The 20731-nt window shown below is 31.7% G+C and overlaps 1 protein-coding gene across 2 annotated transcripts; it reads left to right on the plus strand.

Annotated features, from left to right (window-relative positions):
- Window positions 1-1054: 1054 nt before the first annotated feature.
- LOC121220095 (transcription factor MYB46) lies at window positions 1055-3125 on the plus strand. 2 transcript variants are annotated; one of them, XM_041099286.1, is made up of 3 exons: window positions 1055-1439; window positions 1567-1696; window positions 2098-3125. In XM_041099286.1, the coding sequence occupies exons 1-3, from the start codon at window positions 1307-1309 to the stop codon at window positions 2789-2791; spliced, it is 957 nt and encodes a 318-aa protein (XP_040955220.1). In that variant the 5' UTR covers window positions 1055-1306; the 3' UTR covers window positions 2792-3125. The 2 variants fall into 2 exon arrangements, with proteins under 2 accessions (XP_040955220.1, XP_040955221.1); XM_041099287.1 differs by having other exon boundaries at window positions 1068-1404.
- The last annotated feature ends 17606 nt before the right edge of the window (window positions 3126-20731 follow it).

Below are 20731 nucleotides of genomic sequence, written 5' to 3' on the forward strand. Positions count from 1 at the left end.
GAGTCTTTTATTACAACCATTCCCTTCTGTTATAAACTTTGTATTTCTACGTCTCTCTTTGCATTATTCTTCATAAACGGTCTTTATTTCGACTTTTTTTCTCCAAAGCTTTGATCAGCTTAATTATAAACTACTTATTCTTAATTACTTTATTTAGCTGTAATTAAATTTAATTATATATACAATGCTCTTTTCTTGAGGAGTTGGTTTGCTTTGTAATTCTTGAATTTGCAGAAATCCCATTTATACCACTAATGACTTTTTGTAGGTATTTGTATCGTCTCCATAAAAGATAGAAAACTACTCTACTACTGCAAAAGTGGATAATGTATGAATGTATGTATGTGTTTTTGTGAAAAGTTAGAAAACTTAAAGATTTATCAAACAAGGTAATCAAATCATCCCCCAAAGAAAGGAAATATTTTCGTAATCTATATCAAGCTTTGGTTTAAATTTGCATGATCTTATACCAAAAATGAAGGCCGACGTTAATCGTTAATATCTATATAAATATAAATCATTCCTATTCATGGCTATTAGATTAAATGATCGAGATGGAGAAAACCAAGCACTGGAAAACCTTTCTCAAGATTCAGAAAATGTGTCGGTTTAATGATATTTGCTGTTGAATTGAACCCTAGGTATTACCTTCGGCATTATCTCCATGCTGAGTCTTTGACCCTCTTGATCAAATCCTTTTTTTTTTCCACTTAAATAGATGTATGTTGTAATCATATATTAACATGACGTGCCATCCACCCATTGGTTTTTAAATATATAGTTGATGAATAACACTGATTCTTCAATGGTAAGAAGGGTTTGGTCAGAAAGGTTATGGAAACAACCGGCAAAAGATTTTGAAAGAATTGAAATGAAAGGAGGGTACGTGAAACATGGGTTACGTAATACTACAACTCTACGTAGAAAATGGTAACTCTTTGTCCCTCCGTGTGTGAAATAAAGCCGATGGAATGTCGTTTTAGGGTTAGATGAAAAATTATGGGTCCCCTCCCCCTTTGAAATATTGGACCCCATCCAGGTTTCAATGTCGGCACATCATACTCTTGTACTTCTCTCTTACTTTTAAATTGGGGGTGAGAGACAGCCTCAGCCTCCACTTCTAGCAAACCCCAAGAAAATTATAGTTTGTTTTGATCAAAAACATGGATCATTAGCTTGTAAATATATCATTTTGTTTTCTCTACAGAGTGTACAAAACAACAAAGAAACAGGCGGAAGATATATAGAAATTCGGGGGGGTTTGCGAAGCCATAATTACAAATCATATTAATCATCCGAACCAAACATGGGTCACCATTCTTGCTGCAATCAACAGAAGGTTAAGAGAGGGCTTTGGTCCCCTGAGGAAGACGAAAAGCTCATTCGATACATCACCACTCATGGGTATGGGTGTTGGAGTGAAGTCCCTGAGAAAGCTGGTCTCCATCTCTCTCTGTTCATTACCTTTTTTCTGTCTCTATTTTGTTCCTTTTTTCTTCATGCTTTTTTATAGGAGTTTTTCATGTTTGGTGACGAAGACGTATCTTTTTGCCTTTTGTGCTTCAGGTCTTCAAAGATGTGGCAAAAGTTGTCGCTTGAGATGGATTAATTATTTGAGGCCTGATATCAGAAGAGGGAGATTTACTCCTGAGGAAGAGAAGTTGATTATTAGCCTTCATGGGGTTGTAGGGAACAGGTTTGAAGTGACACTTTACACACATATGTTATATCAAAATTTTACTTTATAAAGCTTCATAAATAGTGTAACAATTCTGGGTTCTAAGTTTTTTCTAATGGACGCATTCATTTTAGTTTGTCTCTGAAATTCCTCAAGAGTTTCAGTTTGTGTTTGAATTAAGAACTTGAACAGTTAAAAGTAATTAATTAAACAAACTTCAAAATTACGTCTTCTCTATCACTGCCACTGTTGTTGCTAAATTAAGTAGCAGTCACCGGCATTTCAAGGGCTTTTACAGGGATGATATATTAGATGCTGAGGCACAAGTTCTTGAGCTAGAAATAAATCACATGTTTAACATCTTCAAATTCTTCTTTATGTTAAGCAAATTTCTCATATGTGTGAGTGGATTATTGTAGATGGGCTCACATTGCAAGTCACTTGCCTGGAAGGACGGACAATGAGATAAAGAACTACTGGAACTCATGGATCAAGAAGAAGATAAGAAAGCCTTCAGCACCTCCAACAAGCACTGCTCCTCCACCAAGTACTACTGAGCATTCTCAGATAAATTATGGTTCAAACCAACTAGAGTTAGTAAATCAGGAGTTGATGACAGGAGCAATTCCTAATCATCAAGAAACCCTATTTTCTTCTCCAGCCCCATTATTTATATTCGACACAACTCCACTTGACGGGGCTCAGGTTCATCAACACGGTAATAATGTAAGAGGAGAGCTTTTCCATGAACCGGCTAATTTAAACACGGAGAGTAGTTGGAACCTAAATCAGCATCAAGTGCAAGCATTTCCTCCTTCAACTTCTTTCACAGTGGGTATGGATACAAACAATTACTTGCCACCATTGGTAGAGAACATGGAAAACATGGTGGTGCCGGTTGAAGTCCAATCATGTAGCATTGAAGAGGAAGGAGAAATGACACTTGAGTGCTTGCAGAGGCAGCAGCAGGAGTTGAATGAATGGGTTGAATCCCAGCAATGTTCAAACTTTCTGTTCTGGGATACTCTTGAAGGACAACTCGGCGGGGAAGCCTTGCCACCAACTTCATCAAATATGGGAACTACACTATCTTCATTCCCCACATCTTTATAAATTATTAGAAACCTGTCACCCCCCTCCCCCTCCCCCACCCCACCTTTGCTTTCTTTGTCTTTGATTCTCTGTTGAGTATAGCTTTCTAAATGTTCCAGCCTCCCCCCCGCCCCCCCCCCCAAAAAAAAAAAGTTTGCTTTTCTTTCCTTTTCCTTTCTGCTTTCCTTTTTGTAACTTTATTTGGTGATGAGCTTGTGAAAATGTGAGGGACTGCAACATACTTGAGTATGCATGACTTTTTTTTTTTTTCTTATTTCCTCCTTGGTGTTTGAAAACAGAAAAGGGAAGAATAAAAAGCAATGTAACAGCCAAAAAAAGAAATGGTTTGATGCTACTGAGATAACTCTAATTGCTTTTTAATGCAATTTCACCATTTTTGTCATTCTTTTCAATGCTGAAAATTTTATGATTCTCAAATAGTACTAATCAATTGTGCATGGAGAGGTAAACTACATTTACTTTTGAACTAAGAAGGTTTTCATGTCTTTCTCAACTGTAAAAGTGTAAATTAAACTTTGAAAAACTATATATAATGGAGATAAAATTTGCCTGGTAGCTAACCAGGAAAAAAATTGCGCTGATATTGACTGCTCACACATTCTATATATAACGATAGCGATCTCTCTACATGCATACAATATGGAAGTTCTTGGATTATTTCAGAGTTTTGATATCATAGCTTTCGACAGAAAAAAAAAAAAAGACATGATGAGACATTCGAGAAAACTACGTTAAAGCCAACATATATATTCAATGAATAGACATGTTCTATATATATATAGCTGCATATATACGTATATACTTACTACAAGTACAAGGAAGTGTATTGTTTTGTTTGTCTCTAACTGTCATGGTGACTGAGTGATCAATACTGGTCAAAATCAATTGATGAAATCATCACTAGTTTTTGAAGATTTAGCTGAAACTGTTATGGAAAGCAATTGCCAATTGCTTCAAATCAGTTCCTAATGAATAAGAATTCCAAGTCATGGAAACTGGAGAAGAACTTGTTTATATAGTAGTTGTTGGATACTAATTCATGGCGGAAATTCCACTTGTTTTTAATGCTGCAAACTGAGCATATCGAGAAATCAATGAGAGACATTCTTTTGAATTAATATTGTTGGGGAAACTGGAATGGCTGGGTCTTGAATTCAATATTATGGCACCCCCCAAGGTTTTAATTATTTTGAATAATAAGATAGGACCCAGTTTTCAGCAACATTTTGCACATTTTCTCTGCATCTGATATTTACTAAAAGGTGATGGGTGTACATGAACCCTAATACCAATGGTCGGCCATTAACAGGCCATAATCACTTTTTACGGCTTCTATTTTATATGCCTAAATCAAAAGATGTTTCCTAGTCACTGCAGAAGAAGAATTTTAATTTATCTCAATTCTGTCAATCATAATGAGAAATAGCTTTCATTGATTTCAAGCAGAATTCAGATCCCAAATAATCTTTTTCTCTTCTTTTCCAAAAAAAAAAAACTTGAATATTCTAATTCAATAACAAATTCTGTACAAAATGTAACAAGTCTGTGTACTTGAAATAGTAGTTGAGTTGATTTGGTATGATGTATTTTATTCTCACTTTTAATGTGTGTGTGTGTTTTAATGTTTTTTTTTGGAGAAAATTGATTAAATGTATCTGTGTTGTGATGGAGCTTTCCCCTCTTTTGAAGCAACCGGCAGAATATTATGTCACATTGCCCAATTCAATTCAAGAACTAATCATAATGTTTAGTGTTCATGAAATCATTTCTGTCACATTTCAATTTTTTTAATATTTAAAAGAAAAAAACAAATACTTAATTCCTATAACATGTTCATGAAATCATAGATTCTTAATTTATTAAATAATTAACTCTAACCATCAGCATCTTCTGAAATGCTAAAGTAAAAAACTCAATTTGCTTTCTTTCACAAACAAATTAAGAATTCTTCCTTTGGTAATCAATACTTCAAAATAATATATCTTTTTATCATTATGGTATATTTCAACATCATCAAATAATTGGATAAAAATATAATTATTAGAATAGTAATTACATCTACCTGGACTTATAAGAAATTTTTCTCTAGGCATATTTGACTAATAAAATATAATTACATTATATTATATTTAGTAATATAAATTATAATTATATAATTTTAAATTCTAAAAAGTATTAATTATTATAAAAATTATCTTTGAAAAATTAGATTATGTGTATAATATGTTACTTCAACAAAGTATTTGACAATTACTTAAAAAACCAACAGAGTAACAATACAATTATTAGTACAATTAATAAAGAAGATAAAAAATTTATGTAATTTTATCTAATCACTTTAGCATTTCATATTTGTAGACTATTTTCTCGTCCAAATATAAATTATTAATAAGAAATATTGTGTAAGTTCATTAAAATGTGTATAATAATTTATAATAAATACAATATAATTTAGTTAAATATTTAGTAGGCAAAAATGTATTGTAAATTATTTTTGTGAGAAAATTTTTAGATTATTTAAACCATATTATTAAGTATATAATTATATTTTAAAGAATAAAATATATATCTTAAAATTAAAATATTATTAGATTAATAAAAATTTAAATATAATTAATTATAATTATTCACCTAATTATTTCAATTTTTATGTTCCCTTCAAAATTCAAATGTCAATTTTGTAAAACACAATATTACCCAAACATTAATAATTACTTTAAACTAGTATTTTAGGTGACAGAATTTTATCTTTTTTTTTTCTCTCATGAGATTATCTTAGGCCTTCCTTCGTAATCTTTTTGTGGTCATTAATTAATTTCATTTGGATTCGTAAACGGGATCACTCATAGTTCAAAATCAAATCAGTAGCTCGAGTTTCATCATTCAGTAAATAATTATTTAATATATTTTACTTTCATTTAATTTAATTTTGTCTCATAGCTTAAATATAAAATCTTAGATATTCATTTAACATGAATTTGAATTGTATTGTCCCATCCTCTACTTCAAGTATAAAAAACAAAAAATCCCAATTATCATCCTTAACTTTAAACCTACACAAGGAGGAATGGATTTCATTACATGATTTATTAGGCAAATTAATTAAGTCATAAACAACCATTAATAGTTATAATGCACATTACAACCCACCATTACAAAATCATGAAACATAGTAAACCATAATGTATATAGCTAGCATTTCGATATAACGATTAAGTTTTTGATAAATTTAATTTTTTATATTTAATTTTAATTCTTTATGATAGCTTTTCAATTATAACAACAATAAACATAGTTATCGGCCGCATTCTTTATTAAATTAGTTATCTATAACAAAACATTGTAAAAAATTTAAATAAAACTTTAACTATTTCATATAGGCAAGTCTATTAATTATAAGTTATCAAATAAAAATCATCTCAATTAAAATATCATTTCAATAAAATGTTTAAATTTCACATAAACATCTATTAATCATATTTTATTAAATGAAAACAATCTTCAATGACTGGAATTAAAGATATTCATTCAATAAACTATTAAGTTCCATAATTAAATATTCTACCAAGAATTTGGAAGATCATAAACTTATAAATTGATTACTTGAATTTAATAACTCACGATTAATTAATTAATTATTAATTAATTAATTAATTTAATTTGACAACTCATATAGATTAATTGGACTTGTTAGATTTATGAACTTCATAATTAATCATGAAAGAGAATGTAAAATAAAAGATGTATAAAAACAATAATTCATGCACCTGTTATACGTCTTTTAATTTGGTTGATTTGATTCTCACTTTATTTATTTGATGAAAATTCACGATATGAATTCTATTGTAAGTTTACAACAATTATCTCTCCATAACAACATGTTGTTATAGGTGTATAATAGCCACCTCTTTATTATGGTGTACTTGTACTTTTGTAAAATGTTTAATGTTGTACTTGTATTTAGAAAATGTTTAATGTAGTACTTGAATTATCAAAATGTGTTTTATTATGGTATTTGTCATAAAATATTCAATCTGGTACCTATACTTTGAAAATATTTCATGTGGTACTTGAACTATTAACAAGAATAGGGTAATCTCTTGAATTTTATTGATAGACCTCAATAGTAAGACCTTTAGCCGCTTGAGCTCATCAGTGACAGAAGCCATAGACCTATAACTGAAGAATGGGAAACAATATGTTGTTTCTTAGTTTTCTAATAAATAAGAGATTGTCTTAGAAAGACAAGTCAACCAGTAAGCGAATGCCGAGTTAGCATACAAGCAACCCAATCTGAATCAAACCACCCTTTCAAGGATAAATCTCTATCAGATCCCAAAAGAATCCATTGGCCAAGAAAGCCTTTCAAGTACTGAAAAACATGCAGAACCGCGTCCCAATGCTCTTGCCTCGACTCATGCATAAACTGAAATAAGATAAGAATCGAGTATGCCAAATCAGGTTTGGTCACTGCCAAATAAATTAAATGGCCCATTAACATTTGTACGGCCCAGGATCAGACAAAATTGTCCCTGTAGCATGTGCTAATTTATGATTTTGCTCTATTGGCAGTCTTCTGGGTTTTTCTCCCAAAAAACTCGCATCTGAAATAATATCAAATGCATATTTCCTTTGACAAAGAAATAACCTGAAAGAGCTACGAGCTACCTCTATTCCTAAAAATATTTCTATACACCAAGATCCTTCATATGGAAGCAAGAATTGAGATACCCCTTAAAAGTTTTCAAAGTAGCGAACTTGTTCTTAGAAATAAGCAAATCATCAACATAAACTAGCACATTAATATGTATAGATCCCTTAGTGTATGTAAAGAGTGAACAATCAGAATATGATTGAAGAAATCCATAACCTTTCAATGTAGTAACAAGCTTCCCAAACCAACACTGAAGAGCTTGTTTCAACCCATGCAAAGACTTACACAAATGAAAAACCATTCCAGACTTATCAAGTCCATAACATGAAGGAAGATTCATATAAACCTCTTTATCAAGATCACTATGCATGAAGGCATTATGGACATCCATCTAATGTAACTCCCAATTTTTTGAAGCTAAAATAGTTAAGAAAGCTCGAGCAGTCACCCTTTTCACCACAAGTGCTAAAGTTTCATTATAGTCAATACCTTCTACCTGGTGATTACCAAAAACAACAATACAAGATTTAAGTCTCTCAATACTTCCATCGGAGTTAAATTTAACCTTATACACCCACTACTATCCAGTACTTTCTTTCCAGGAGAATGTGTTTCCATAGACCAAGCGGCATTATCTTTTAAAGCACAAATCTCCTTTTGCATAACATCACACTATCCTACATCCTTCACAGCCTTTTTAAAATACTTTGGCTCAACCCCTGCAGTAATAGCTGCAGTAATAACTCATCGGTGGCAACTCACAGGCTGTAGAGTAGTAACTGGAGGACCTGTTGTGGGTTCCAACACCTCTGATTCACCAAAAATATGTATAATAAATTACATCTGCACCCCCATATAGCAGAGCAACATCGCTAGGCTCAATGGTTGTAACATTCCCATCTAAATATGGAAAAATATCCTCTGGGTAATTTCACATTGCGGGACACAAAAAAACTTCTTAGAATAAAGACCATATAAATACCAACCCTTTTTGCCAAAATGGTACCCAACAAAATCACACTTTCGATTTCTACTAGCAAACTTATCACCCTTAGAACGTTGATTATGAGCAAAACATAAGTAACCAAACACATAGAGATCATCAAATAAAATAGGGCTACCAAACAACATTTCATAGGGTGTTTTATTGTGAAGAAGAGGTGAAGGAGTTTAATTAATGAGATGAGAAGCAACCAACACACACTTCCTTCAAAAAGATATAGACAGATTTCTTTGGAAACGTAAAGCACGAGCTACATTTAAAATATGGTGATGTTTCCTCTCCACTCTCGCATTTTGTGGAGGAGTACCAATACAAGATGTTTGAAAAATAATGTCATTTGCAAGAAAATAGTCATGGAGGCAATTAAATTTTGTCCCATTATCACTTCTAACACACTTTATTTGATGATAAAATAGACGATCAACCATAACAGTGAATGTCATGAAAACTTTGAGAACCTCTTTTTTATTTTCTAATAGATATATCCATACAGCACGAGAGAAATCATCAATAAATGTAAAAAAAAATAATGAGATCCACAAGATAAAGGAGTGCCATAAAACCCTCATAAATCACAATGAACTAACTCAAAAATATAAGTGGCATTTTCTTTACTAATCGAAAATTTATTTCTAGTCTGCTGTCGTGTGTGAAATGATATGCGAATTCTACAAGGATAAACGTCGAATCAAGTAATAAAGTGATAAATGAGACCGTCTCCACAAGGATTGGTTAGGTATAAAATGGTTGAGTTATTATAATGAAGTATGATTAATGTTATGACAAAAATAATGATAAGAATGTAGCAATAATTTGAAGAAATAATGATGTGCGTAAACTGATAAATAATGGAAAAATACTATGACAAAACAAGAATAAGAATATCATGGCAAATTCGAGAATAATCACGTGAATATTATGTAAACGAACAAGTAAACAACTAAAAATGCTATGACGAAGATACTACGACAAAGGATAAAAGGTTTACGATGTTAATTTAAAATGTTGGGATTACTAAGAATCTGCCCTTACTAACAGTAATGCCTCAGCAAAATCATACCCAATCTACTGCTCAGAAAAGTTCTAAGATGGTATGTTTCTTTCGAGAACAAGACCTCAAACTACCTTGCCTTAAATGATATGTGTCTATAGGCCTTTAGCATGAAACCCTGCACTATTTTGTTTCCTTTCCGTATGAACGTTGCTCTATGTCTAGAGGCTACTACAAGTATTCAGTCGAACACTTACTCATATCATTCAATTTCAATCTCATTAACCTAACATTGTCAGAATTAGATTAATTTAATGAACATGCTGTACATCCATCTATGTATAGAGTTAGCAACCATGCAATTTTGTAAAGAACCATTGAATGAAACAATGTATTAAAATAGATCTACGCTTCAGTCATTAAAGAAAATAAAAGTTTCATCAAATATTCCCAACCCTATGAGATTTAGCTCATGGGTCGACAATTAAAATTCAAATTGAAAGTATCATTCAATATCGTTTTCATCAAATAAATTTATGATGAGTAATCAAGAAATAATGAAAGAACATTGGAAGATAGCTTCCGCTTATCTAGCCTACACTCCAATGATGAAGTGTCATGTGGTGGCTGAGAGAGACTATCTTCGTCTTCCTCTAGTCGTCTCTACTCAGCCGCTACCCTCTATTTTTCTTCCTAAGGATATTCCCTTTGGTTTTTTGCCCCCTTTAGGTTTTCTTCCTTTGGCTTTTATAATCGTTTTCCCTAGGGTAAATCCAACAATCTATGATTTTCTTCCCTTTTTTTAGGTAGTTATATATGGTACAAGTTCAACTGGGCCTAAGACCGGTTCACTTTGAATGCTGACTGTACATCTTCCCGAGATTTCCATGGCATTCATGTTGACAAACTGACCAACCTTTTGCCCTGACAAAATTTCACTCATTTACTTCTTGTTCCTCATCCTGCACCTGCCAATCCACCATCACAGACAACCCTTCCACAATGAACTAAAAATAAATGACATTTAAGTATAGTCCAAGCTCCTAATGTAATGTTAAAACAAAAAAAATACTAATGAAATGTCCTAAAATGCAACTAAATGTACCTAAGTACAAGCAATTAACTAGATCTAAAGGCATGAAATATAACTCTTTTAAGGAGTTATCATCTACTTAGCATGATGAAAATTTCTCATGCTTTATTCAGATGATCTCTATAGTTACTAACATAAGGAAATAGCTTTACTACTTTCTCGGAAGGTTGACCCAATCTTTTAGTCTAAAGTTTAAAAAAGGATGAAGCTTCAACTAAAACTGCTTTAACCATCAAACCCTATCAAAAGTAGTAAAGTCCATCTTGTCCCTCACCCACTCCAATCAGCTCCCTTAAATGAATGTCCTTAGTAGCACATATGTTAAAAGAAAATTGGACAAAATAGTTCATATCATCATACAACTGGGAAACCAAAATTAAATTGCAATTTAATTTTGGAACATAAAGAACGTGTTTTAAGTGAATTTTTCCCGTCAATTTAACCATTCCTTTTTGTGTAGCCACCACTGTTTGGCCATTAATGAGTCCTACGGAACATGCTACAACATCTCTCACATTCTTCAAACATATAAGACCACTTGTTACATGATTTTAACACCCCATATCAATAATCCAATTATTCTTGGACTTACCATTCAATCGAGAGGAACTTGATTGTTTATTACCAAACACCGCCAGAAGAGACTGTCATTGCTTAACGTTAAAACCAGGAAGTGTTGCCCCCTTGGTGGTGGAGGAGGAGGAGAAGACTTGCCACCAACCATTTAGAATGATGAAAGAAAAAAAATTGTGTCAAAAACCTTGCTTAGATCCATGACAATAATAGGGTAAATATATATCCATACAATAGTAGTTACGTAGGTGTAAGGCCCCAAAAATAGGACTAGTAATTTCGGGTAAGTTTACTGGGTTCTAAGTGAAAATTGGGAATTAATCGGGTTAATTAGCGATTTATATTCTTAATTAGTTAGCTTAATTTCATCTAAAAATCGGTAAATGATATTCTGAAAAATAAAAGTATTTTTAGAAAAATTAATTTTATTGTTTTAAATAATTTTTGGGTAAAAATAAATATTTTGGGTTAAATTAGAATTTAAAAATAATTTAAAATGGGGGTTTAATTGGGTGATTTAAAATATTAATTAAATAGGACTAATTTGGAAAACAAGAGAAATGTGTAAGAGGTTTTATAGCAAATTAATCATATTTTCGAAATTTTGGAGGGAAAGGAGCAAATTGTAAAACAAGGGAAAAAGGGGAGTGGCATGATGGCAAATTCCCTGAATTTTGAAAATCAAGTGGGGGTTTTCAGTTTTAAAAACTTTGCAACTACCTCACTTTTCACTCATTTTTCACCCGAATTGAGAGCTTTTTCTCTCATTTTTTTATTGTTTTCATAAACCAAATATCAGAGTATAGATCTAAACCTTTTCTCTCCCAAAATTCTCTCTAAAATCTCTCGAAATAATTTTCAGAGTTGGGCAAAAAGTCATCTGAATTTCTTCAAGCATTTTGATTCAAACTTCCAAATCAATAATTTAAGTTCAATTGGAGGTAATCCTCATCTCTAAACTTGTTTTTAAGTTGATTTCAATCATTATTTGTTAATTAAAGTTAGTATAATAGATTTTCAACTTCAATTTCTTCTTTCTTGAACTTGAGGATCAACAATGGCAGATCTTAAATTGAGTTGGAAACCAAATATTAATGGATGTCTAAGCTCAAAATAGGTCTAGTAAGAGGTTTTTAATCTTAAACCAAAAGATTAAACATGTTTTATGGATCAATTTTGAGAAATTCAAATTTGATCAAGAACATCATTGATTTTTCCGGAAAATTATGAAACAGATTAAATGATGAAATTAACACTTAGAATACATGTTATTGGACTAGGAATAAATGTTAGAAGTGGTTTGAGGTGCTGAAAAGGGAGTTTAGTTGAGGAATTCCATATTTCGGCTTAGTTGTGCAACATCAGTAAGGTAGTTTAGAGCAATGATTTAGATTTGTATACTTTATCAAATTTTGTGTTTCTTGTTTCTATTGTTAGTTTGGAATGCATATTGTCTTTATTAAAGCTTCACATCAAGAGGAGGAATGTGCAAATTAGAATTGAAGTTCAAACTTACTTGTTTGAACACATTTTTGCTTAAAGAGCTAAGTGTAAGGGTGAGTGATATTAAGGGCCATTTGGTAAATTGGCCTGATTATGTGGTAAATTAAAGGTTTAATTGGTGTAATTAATGACTTAATTGCATATTGGATGGTTGAATTTGCAAAAATAGGTTTTGTTTTATAAAAGAGCAAAATGGCAATTGGTTTGGTAAGTTGTGTATTATGCTTTTAGCATGATTAAATTGTATGGAATAAATTTATATTTGGAGCATGAATTGCTGATTTATTGAACATTTGATAAAGGTGTTCTAAGTGGTATATGAATATTGAGAAAATGGTATTTGTTATGTTTAATTTTATTGATGTTAAAATTGCTTAGCAACATGCTTTTACTTGTATTTTAACATCCTAAATTAAGTGATTAAACAGTAGATTCTATGCCTTGTATGTATGATTATATCGACAACATTGCATGGTGGATCTATTGGATATAGTTGGCATGTCATAGGATTTGTGAGTACTCACCACTATTTGTGATATTGTGAGCATATGGCTCTTGGTGGACTGATTTGTTTGGAGTAGATGAGGGAGTGCTGACCTTGAGTCTCCACTCATCGGGTTATTTGAGGCACTATAAGGGAGTGTGTGGCTTCGGCCCACTCAATTCAGAGGACTATATTTGACTTGTGGAAGTTCAGAGATCCGTTTATCCAATGTATGGTCACACGTTTACTTATTGCCATGAATGTATTATGCCAATATAATTGATTGATTGTGACAATATAAGTGAATGTTTATGAGTTAAAAGATGATTTTACATGCCACGGAAAATTTATTCTTAATTCTTGAAATAGCATGTGATGCTATAGTGAAATGTTAACATGTTGTGACTGAAAATTTAATACTTAATTGCTTTTATTTATGCATGATTGGGTGCAAATTACTTGATGTTTTTACTATCACTCACTGGGCTTTTTAAGCTCACGCCCTCACATTTCGTACAGAGAATTTCCAAGTGTAAGGAGTCGAGAAGCGACTGTAAGGGCGATCCAAAAATAAGGCTCGGTAGTGGCTTAAGAAATTTATTTTAGTGATTGTATAGGGGCATTGTGATGCTTTTAGGACTAATGTTATTTTACCTGTAATGAACATTGGACATTAAATTTTGGATTTTAATTTTGGTGATTTTATAATTGCTTTAATACATGATTTTATGTCTAATTGATGTTTGATTTATGGTATGTTGATGAGTGTTCGTACAGTGGTTGATAACATAGTGTATAAAGCATGTATTTTATACTAACAACGTTTAATTGAAGCTTACCATGGAGTGGATTGCTTGCGACTAAGGTATGTAGCTTGTGTGAATTAATTGGTGTTTGCTAAGCTTGTAATTGTGTGTTAAATTTTGATTAATTGTTGCATATTTGTTGTAAATAAATTGAATTGGAGATGTGTGGATATTTATGGTAATTAATTGTAACTATTTCAAGTTTAATGGGTAAGTAAAATATGTAAAATTGGGTAATTAAAATGAATTTTTAACAAAATAGGTGAAATGGTCTAGACACGCCCGTGTGGGTTTTGGGGGGTTAGATTTTTTGTTTTTGTAATCTAGTATTCTAATTTGCTTAATTTATAATTTAGTCCTAAAACTTGATTAGATTAATTGAAGCCTTTAATGATAGAGAAACTTGGTAATCTTTTAGAATTAGAATTGTAACTATTAATATTTTGTAGAAACACTCTTAATTTTCAATTTTGAAAATCTATTAGAGTTTGTAAAAGTTACGATTTAGTCCCTAATAATAAAACTTGAATTACACATAGTAAATGAACTCGAATTAAGATAAAAATTTTAAGTCCTCCATAATTTGACTAAAAGAAGGTTACTAAATATTTAGAAATAAAATTGGGATAGTTTAATCTTAAGTGGTAAAATGACCAAAATACTCTTAGGTTTAAATACTTAGAAAGAGTTTAAAAATGGTTCACAAATAGCTTTCATATTAATAAATGATAGTTAATTAGTCATAAATGAGATATTATAAGGTTGGAGTGTGTGTCGGCTGGTTGTTAGTTGGAGAGCCGCTTTGGTGGCTAATGTAACGCTTCAAATTCAAGTTAGTTTGTCTCGGTCGGGTTTGGGGTGTCACAGTAGGAATCAAATTGCTAAAAGATAATACCCAGTAATAATATCCTATAATATCCCATTAGGAATCAAATTGCTAAGAGATCATGTCTCATAATAATATCCTATAACATCCAATTAGGAATCAAATTGCTAAAAGTTAACATCCCATGATAATATCTTAACAACTATTAATATGTGCTTTATCATGGTACCTGATGTTAACACCATTAATGAATTGCTAAAACAACCAAGGAAAATTTGACACAGAATTGTTTTTCAAATCATCAAGTCTACATGGATAATATAATATTATGTGAAAACTAAATAAAATAAAAAAATTAAATTAAATTAAATTAAAACCAAGTAACTAAACATATGGTTAATAAAAAAGAAGTAAATACTAAACTTACATGAAAGTACTTGTGCTTTCTTGGATATTACAAAGCTATTATTTAGAAATAATTTCAAATGAATTTTTTTGGGAAAAGATGACATTTTTGCTTATGTAAGTTTAGTACTTTTTTTATTGACAATATGTTTAGTTATTTGTTTTTAATTTAATTTAATTTAATTTAATTTAATTATTTATTTTGTTTTCCTATCATGTTGATTATCCATGTGGACTTGATTATTTGGAGAAAAAAATTCCTTGTCGAATTTTGATTGGTTGGTTTAGCAATTCACTATCTGTGTTAACAAAGTTACCATAATAAAACACGTATTGATAGTTCAAGTACCACATTGGACATTTTCAAAGTATGAGTACCATATTGTATATTTTATAAAAGTATAGGTACTATAACAAAACACATATCGGTAATTATGTACCGTATTAAACATGTTCAACATATAGGTACCACATTAAATATTTTATGAAAGTATAGATACTAAATGTGATATTCAAAGAATGATGGTGGCTTTCTAAATAAGGGGGAAATTGGAGTTACTCAATTTAGTTATTTAATCAGAAATATGATTATTTTTTTCCTAATATAATTGGTTGGTATTTAATTTAAATTTATTGCTATTTAAATTTATATTTATTAAATTAGACTAAAGTGTTAAGTGACATGAATTAATTGAATGATTCTATACATAACTTGGTAAATTTTATTTGGGTTAATTAAGTTTGAAACTATCTGATCTACATTAAATTAAAAAGTTAAAAGGTCAAAGTTAAAAAAAAATTCAAATATGAAAATATTCAAGATTGAGAAAACTCAAGTCTAAAAATTTATTTTTTAGGAAAAAATCCAAAAAGTTATATTATGTAATTGTAAATTTAATTATTACCTTTTTTTCATGGAGTATCATACAAGGGGAAGGTGATGTTGGTGTATGGCAGTTCACCTGGTTTAAGGCGAGGTGAAGAGCCATCGTATAAGGTGATTGGTGGTGGAGATATGGTTGGTCAGAGAAGAAAGGTAGGTTTAAAGGAGAGAGATAGAGGGAGAGAGTCCCCTCATGTGTGGGACCCAAGGCTTAAATACCATAGGAGATATTCCCTAGATGCCACATGTCCCTTTCCTATAGGCGACTTTGGGGCAAGTTAGCCATCTGTTCTACTTTGCAGGCCTAAATAGGGTGACTAGGGTGGTGATTGACACGTTGTAAATCATTTCAAATGGGATGTGGTAGCTAGTATTGTAAATGATGGTTTTTGCGTAAGACCCATATGGCTTGAAAGAAAAAGAGTTATTCTAAGAGGCCTACTTCAAGGAGTGATTTCGAGGAGTTGCCTCAAGGGTATCATTCAGGCCCCATGTGGCTTGGAACGTGAGGAGTTATTCTAATAGGTGGGGTGGTTTTGAGTAGTGAGAGTCTACGGTCCTATCTGAAGAGTAGGAGTATAACAATTTCCCCTTCCAATCGAGAAGGGGGTTATGTAATGGCCTTCCTCGAGATATTGCCATATGGTCTTTACTTTGAAATGTTGAGGTCTTTTATTTTGAATTTGAATCTTTAGGTGCTTGTGCGTGAAAGACACGATTGGTTCATGTTGGTTTATTTTTAGCACATTTGGGTACTCACATTTATGTTTGTGGATTACAGTGCATCCTAGGAAAGCATAGTTAATCATCACCTAACACTTCATTATAACAATCCATTTTTAGAGGTGTCAGAAACAATGATTTCGGGACCACGACTCCAACGAGTGAGTTAATATTTTTATGTTTATTTAATGTCTATAGGGTTATTTAAGGTCGTATTCAATTTTCATTAAGAAATTTTGAATTTTAGATGGTTAATTAATTAAAAAGGACTAACTTGTAAAAGTTGTGAAAGTGAGATTCTATAAGTTAAATGAACTAAATGGTTATGGAAAGGAAAATGAATGGACTTAGGTGGTATGTTTACCATATGAAAAGTTATTGGACAATTATGGGTTTAATTTTGGCATTTCATAAGTTAATAGATTTAGGGTAATATAGTAATTAAATAAATAAAATTTAGCCTAAATAAAATAGAATATTGTCATCTTCTAAAATACCTTTCTTCCATTGATTTTGAAGATTAAAGAATGCAATTTTTCTTGGTTTTAAGGTTTGGTCACATAGGAGCATTGCATGTAAGTATTTTTGTTTATGTTTTAGATGATTTTTGTGTTTTTATCATTGTTTAAGCTTAATCTACTTAGCCTGGGGGTCGAATTGCAAAATTATTAAAATTATAAGGATTTTCCATGATTCTAAGTGATAGGCAGCTAAATTTGGTTGTTAAATGAACAAGTTTTGTTATTTGATTTTTAGTGAATTTAAGGTTAAAGGATTAATTTTTTAATATAGTAAAATTACATGTATATTTTGTGAAATGAGGAAAAAGGTGATTGAATATAAGTCTAGGGGAAAAATGATTAATATGGGTTTCAATTAAAAATGGTGAATTTGCAAGTTAAAAGTTTGGGGACTAAATTGTATGAAAATTAAAATATTAGGGGTAAATTTGTAAATTGATGATGAAAGAGATTAATTGCATAAAACTACTTGTGCAAATGCGGGAATTATAATAATTGAGTTAAATTATTATTTAGATTAAGAAAAGAATCAATCGAATTTAAATCGGAGAAAGGCGAAAGTCTCTGAATAGCTTTTCGACTTAGTTGTAAATACCATAGTGATTGAGGTAAGTTTGTATGGAGATTAAAATTTTCCATTTGATGTTTTGGAAGAATTACTATGTATAATTATGTGAATTATAATCTTGACTTAATAATTGATATTGTGGATATTGTTGTAAGGTTAGTTTACTTAAATTTTGTAATTTATAAATGTGAAATTCATGATGATATACAAAAATGCTATAATGCAGTGGGAATAAAGGATTTGAGATGTAAAAGTCCCGTTTGAACCTTGTGAATTTTTAGGAAATAAATGACATGTCATTAGGGATTATACGATTTTGGGTGCTGGTCTTGAATGTCCCATTGACGGCTGAGGTCCTACATTTGTAGTGGATTCTCCAAAGCTCGTGTGAGTAGTATCGTGTAGCTAACATTCTGCCTACAGCTCATGTGAGGACTATTGGAAACAAAAGATTACGGTTACATGAAAAGACACACTATGTGTGAGCATTCTCGAGTATCCGATGAAATTTTAGATGGTTCAATGGGTAAGTAAAGGTTAATAGAAAGGCATGTATACAAATTGATTGTTGGTCATGATCTTATGAAAAGGTAGATTTGATAATTGCAAAGGGATGAATAAGTACTAATGAATTATGTAAGCAAGATGAATGGATGTAATTCAATTCATGATAAATGCCATATTTCTTTGATGTTATATGTTTAAGCTTTCTACTAATGATGTGGATTGTTGTGAATAGGAAAGTCAAGTACTTATATAAATAAATAAGCATGATTGAGTAATTAAATTTTGAGAAATGGTAAGTTTGAATTTCTCTTATACGGGCTTACTAAGAATTACTTGCTTATGTAATTGTTTTCTTTTATTTTGTAGATCATCGGAAGTTCGATCGGTTGGAACCTTGTCAGAGTCTTATCACACTATCCAACAATCACTTTGGTCATTTTGGTTATTTTGAATTATGTTTATAAATGGCATGTATAGGGTTTGATGTTAATGAGGCCTTTAATATGTTTTGGTTCCTCTTGTATGTAACACCCCAAACCCGACCCAGACGTGATGACCGGATCTAGCGATGTCACATGATAGGGTGTTTGAAAATCGTTTCGTCGCGTTAAAACCATTTCCATTGAATTCCTTATCTTAATATCTTATTAGTTCCAAAATTGTGTTGCTCATTTAATCGATAGTTTCAAAACGTTATTCGCTTGAAAAAGCTTTTAAAATAGATTAAACAATCATGCGTTTAGGAAAAACATTTGTTTCTTTTGAAAACCGAGGATTTCTACTACTAGCAGTTGTAATCCATAAGGTAAAGATAATTAAAACCCAAAATCGAAGTCCGAAAGTCCAATTACAACCCAAAACCTTAGCCAGCAAAAATAAAATAGAAATAAAACCAATTATCGTAAATATGGGTTAAAAACCATAAAAGTCTAAAACCATGGTCACCGCCGAGTCCTCCGTCGCACCGATCCGTCTAGATCTGGGGATTACCTGTGCACATTTAAACAAAAGGGGTGAGTTTACGAAAACTCAGTGTGTAATCCCACGGAAAACAAAAAATAGCAAATCACAATGCACAGTTGAAACAGTCCTGGGCCTAAGCCCTTTTCCAATATCAGTAACAGTTTGGGCCTTAGCCTATCTTAGTACAGTATCAAATATGCGGTAGGGCCTTAGCCCATCAAAGTATCAGTAGCAGTCATGCAATATTCACTAACAAAGTCCTACTCAACCAGCCTCTACACACCATCTCTGTCCAACCCTACACTCCATGTGGGGATCAAATCAGCCCACCCGTCCCTACACTCCAGGTAGTACCGAATGTGGCACAAAACAGTAATTTGCAGCTAAGCTGCCAGTATGTTAGGCTTAAGAGCCTTTCAGTACACTTCCTCCAAATATAATTAACCCAACCCCACGCAATGCAACATATTAGTCATGACATGTTATCTCAGGACATCAGTACATATCACCAGTTCAGTATACAAGTATACTATCATCATGCTCAACACATATATAAATCAAACAGTCAGTTCGTACAATTAGGGGTCTAAGTGATGCTTACCGACCCTACAGTAGGTTCATAGTCGACTTGGGTGACCCATGTAACCTTAGCAATCAATTCTGTGAAAATGGGCTCACATGCCCACGTGGTCTGCCCGTGTGGGCCCACTCGACCCAAATTGGCCTTGGCCATGTGGTCCATTTTTAATGTAACCCATGCTAGATAAATATTCAAATATGTTTTCACTATTTACATATATGTTCCTTCAAAGCTATCTACTTGAGTCACTGTTACTAAATTATTTATATCTTGAGCTGTAAAATTCCAAATTAAGGTCCACTTGATGTCTTTCAACTAGACTCAAATACCTTTCTACCATAAAATTTTTAGAATTTTTGTTTCAGCCAATAAGTACAGTAAAATCTTCAAACTTACCCCTGTTCTGCTGTCTGGCAGCTTCGACCTTTCTTTGCTAAAATTTAATTATCTCTTAGTACAAAATTTGGATGATGTTACCATTTGTTTATATTAAAAATAGACTTATTAATAATTTAAAAATGTAAATTTTAACCCCTAATTATTTTTCTCCTATTTTTTATGATTTTCCAAAGTCAGAACTGGGGAACCCAAATTCATTCTGACCTTGTCTCATAAAATTTATTATATCTCATGATTTACAATTCTATTACATACATTATTTCTTCTATGATAAACTAGACTCGATAAGATTTAATTACATATTTTGTTCATCTTCTAATTCGATTTCCACAATTTATGGTGATTTTTCAAATTAGCCTACTGATGCTGTCCAAACAACAAGCAATTTCGGCTTTTCGTCGAATTCTATTTTCTACGTTCGGGTGCACACCTGGTTTAGGTTGATGCTAAACAGACCC

The sequence above is a fragment of the Gossypium hirsutum genome, chromosome D08, assembly GCF_007990345.1.
Source record: "Gossypium hirsutum isolate 1008001.06 chromosome D08, Gossypium_hirsutum_v2.1, whole genome shotgun sequence".
In the NCBI taxonomy this organism is placed as follows: Eukaryota; Viridiplantae; Streptophyta; class Magnoliopsida; order Malvales; family Malvaceae; genus Gossypium; species Gossypium hirsutum.

Excerpts from the sequence above, each read along its gene's own strand:
- LOC121220095 (XM_041099286.1), top strand. The coding sequence starts at position 1,307 with ATGGGTCACCATTCTTGCTGCAATCAACAGAAGGTTAAGAGAGGGCTT. Across the intron at positions 1,440-1,566 it reads TGAAGTCCCTGAGAAAGCTG|GTCTTCAAAGATGTGGCAAA; the intron begins GTCTCCATCTCT and ends TTTGTGCTTCAG. Across the intron at positions 1,697-2,097 it reads CATGGGGTTGTAGGGAACAG|ATGGGCTCACATTGCAAGTC; the intron begins GTTTGAAGTGAC and ends GGATTATTGTAG.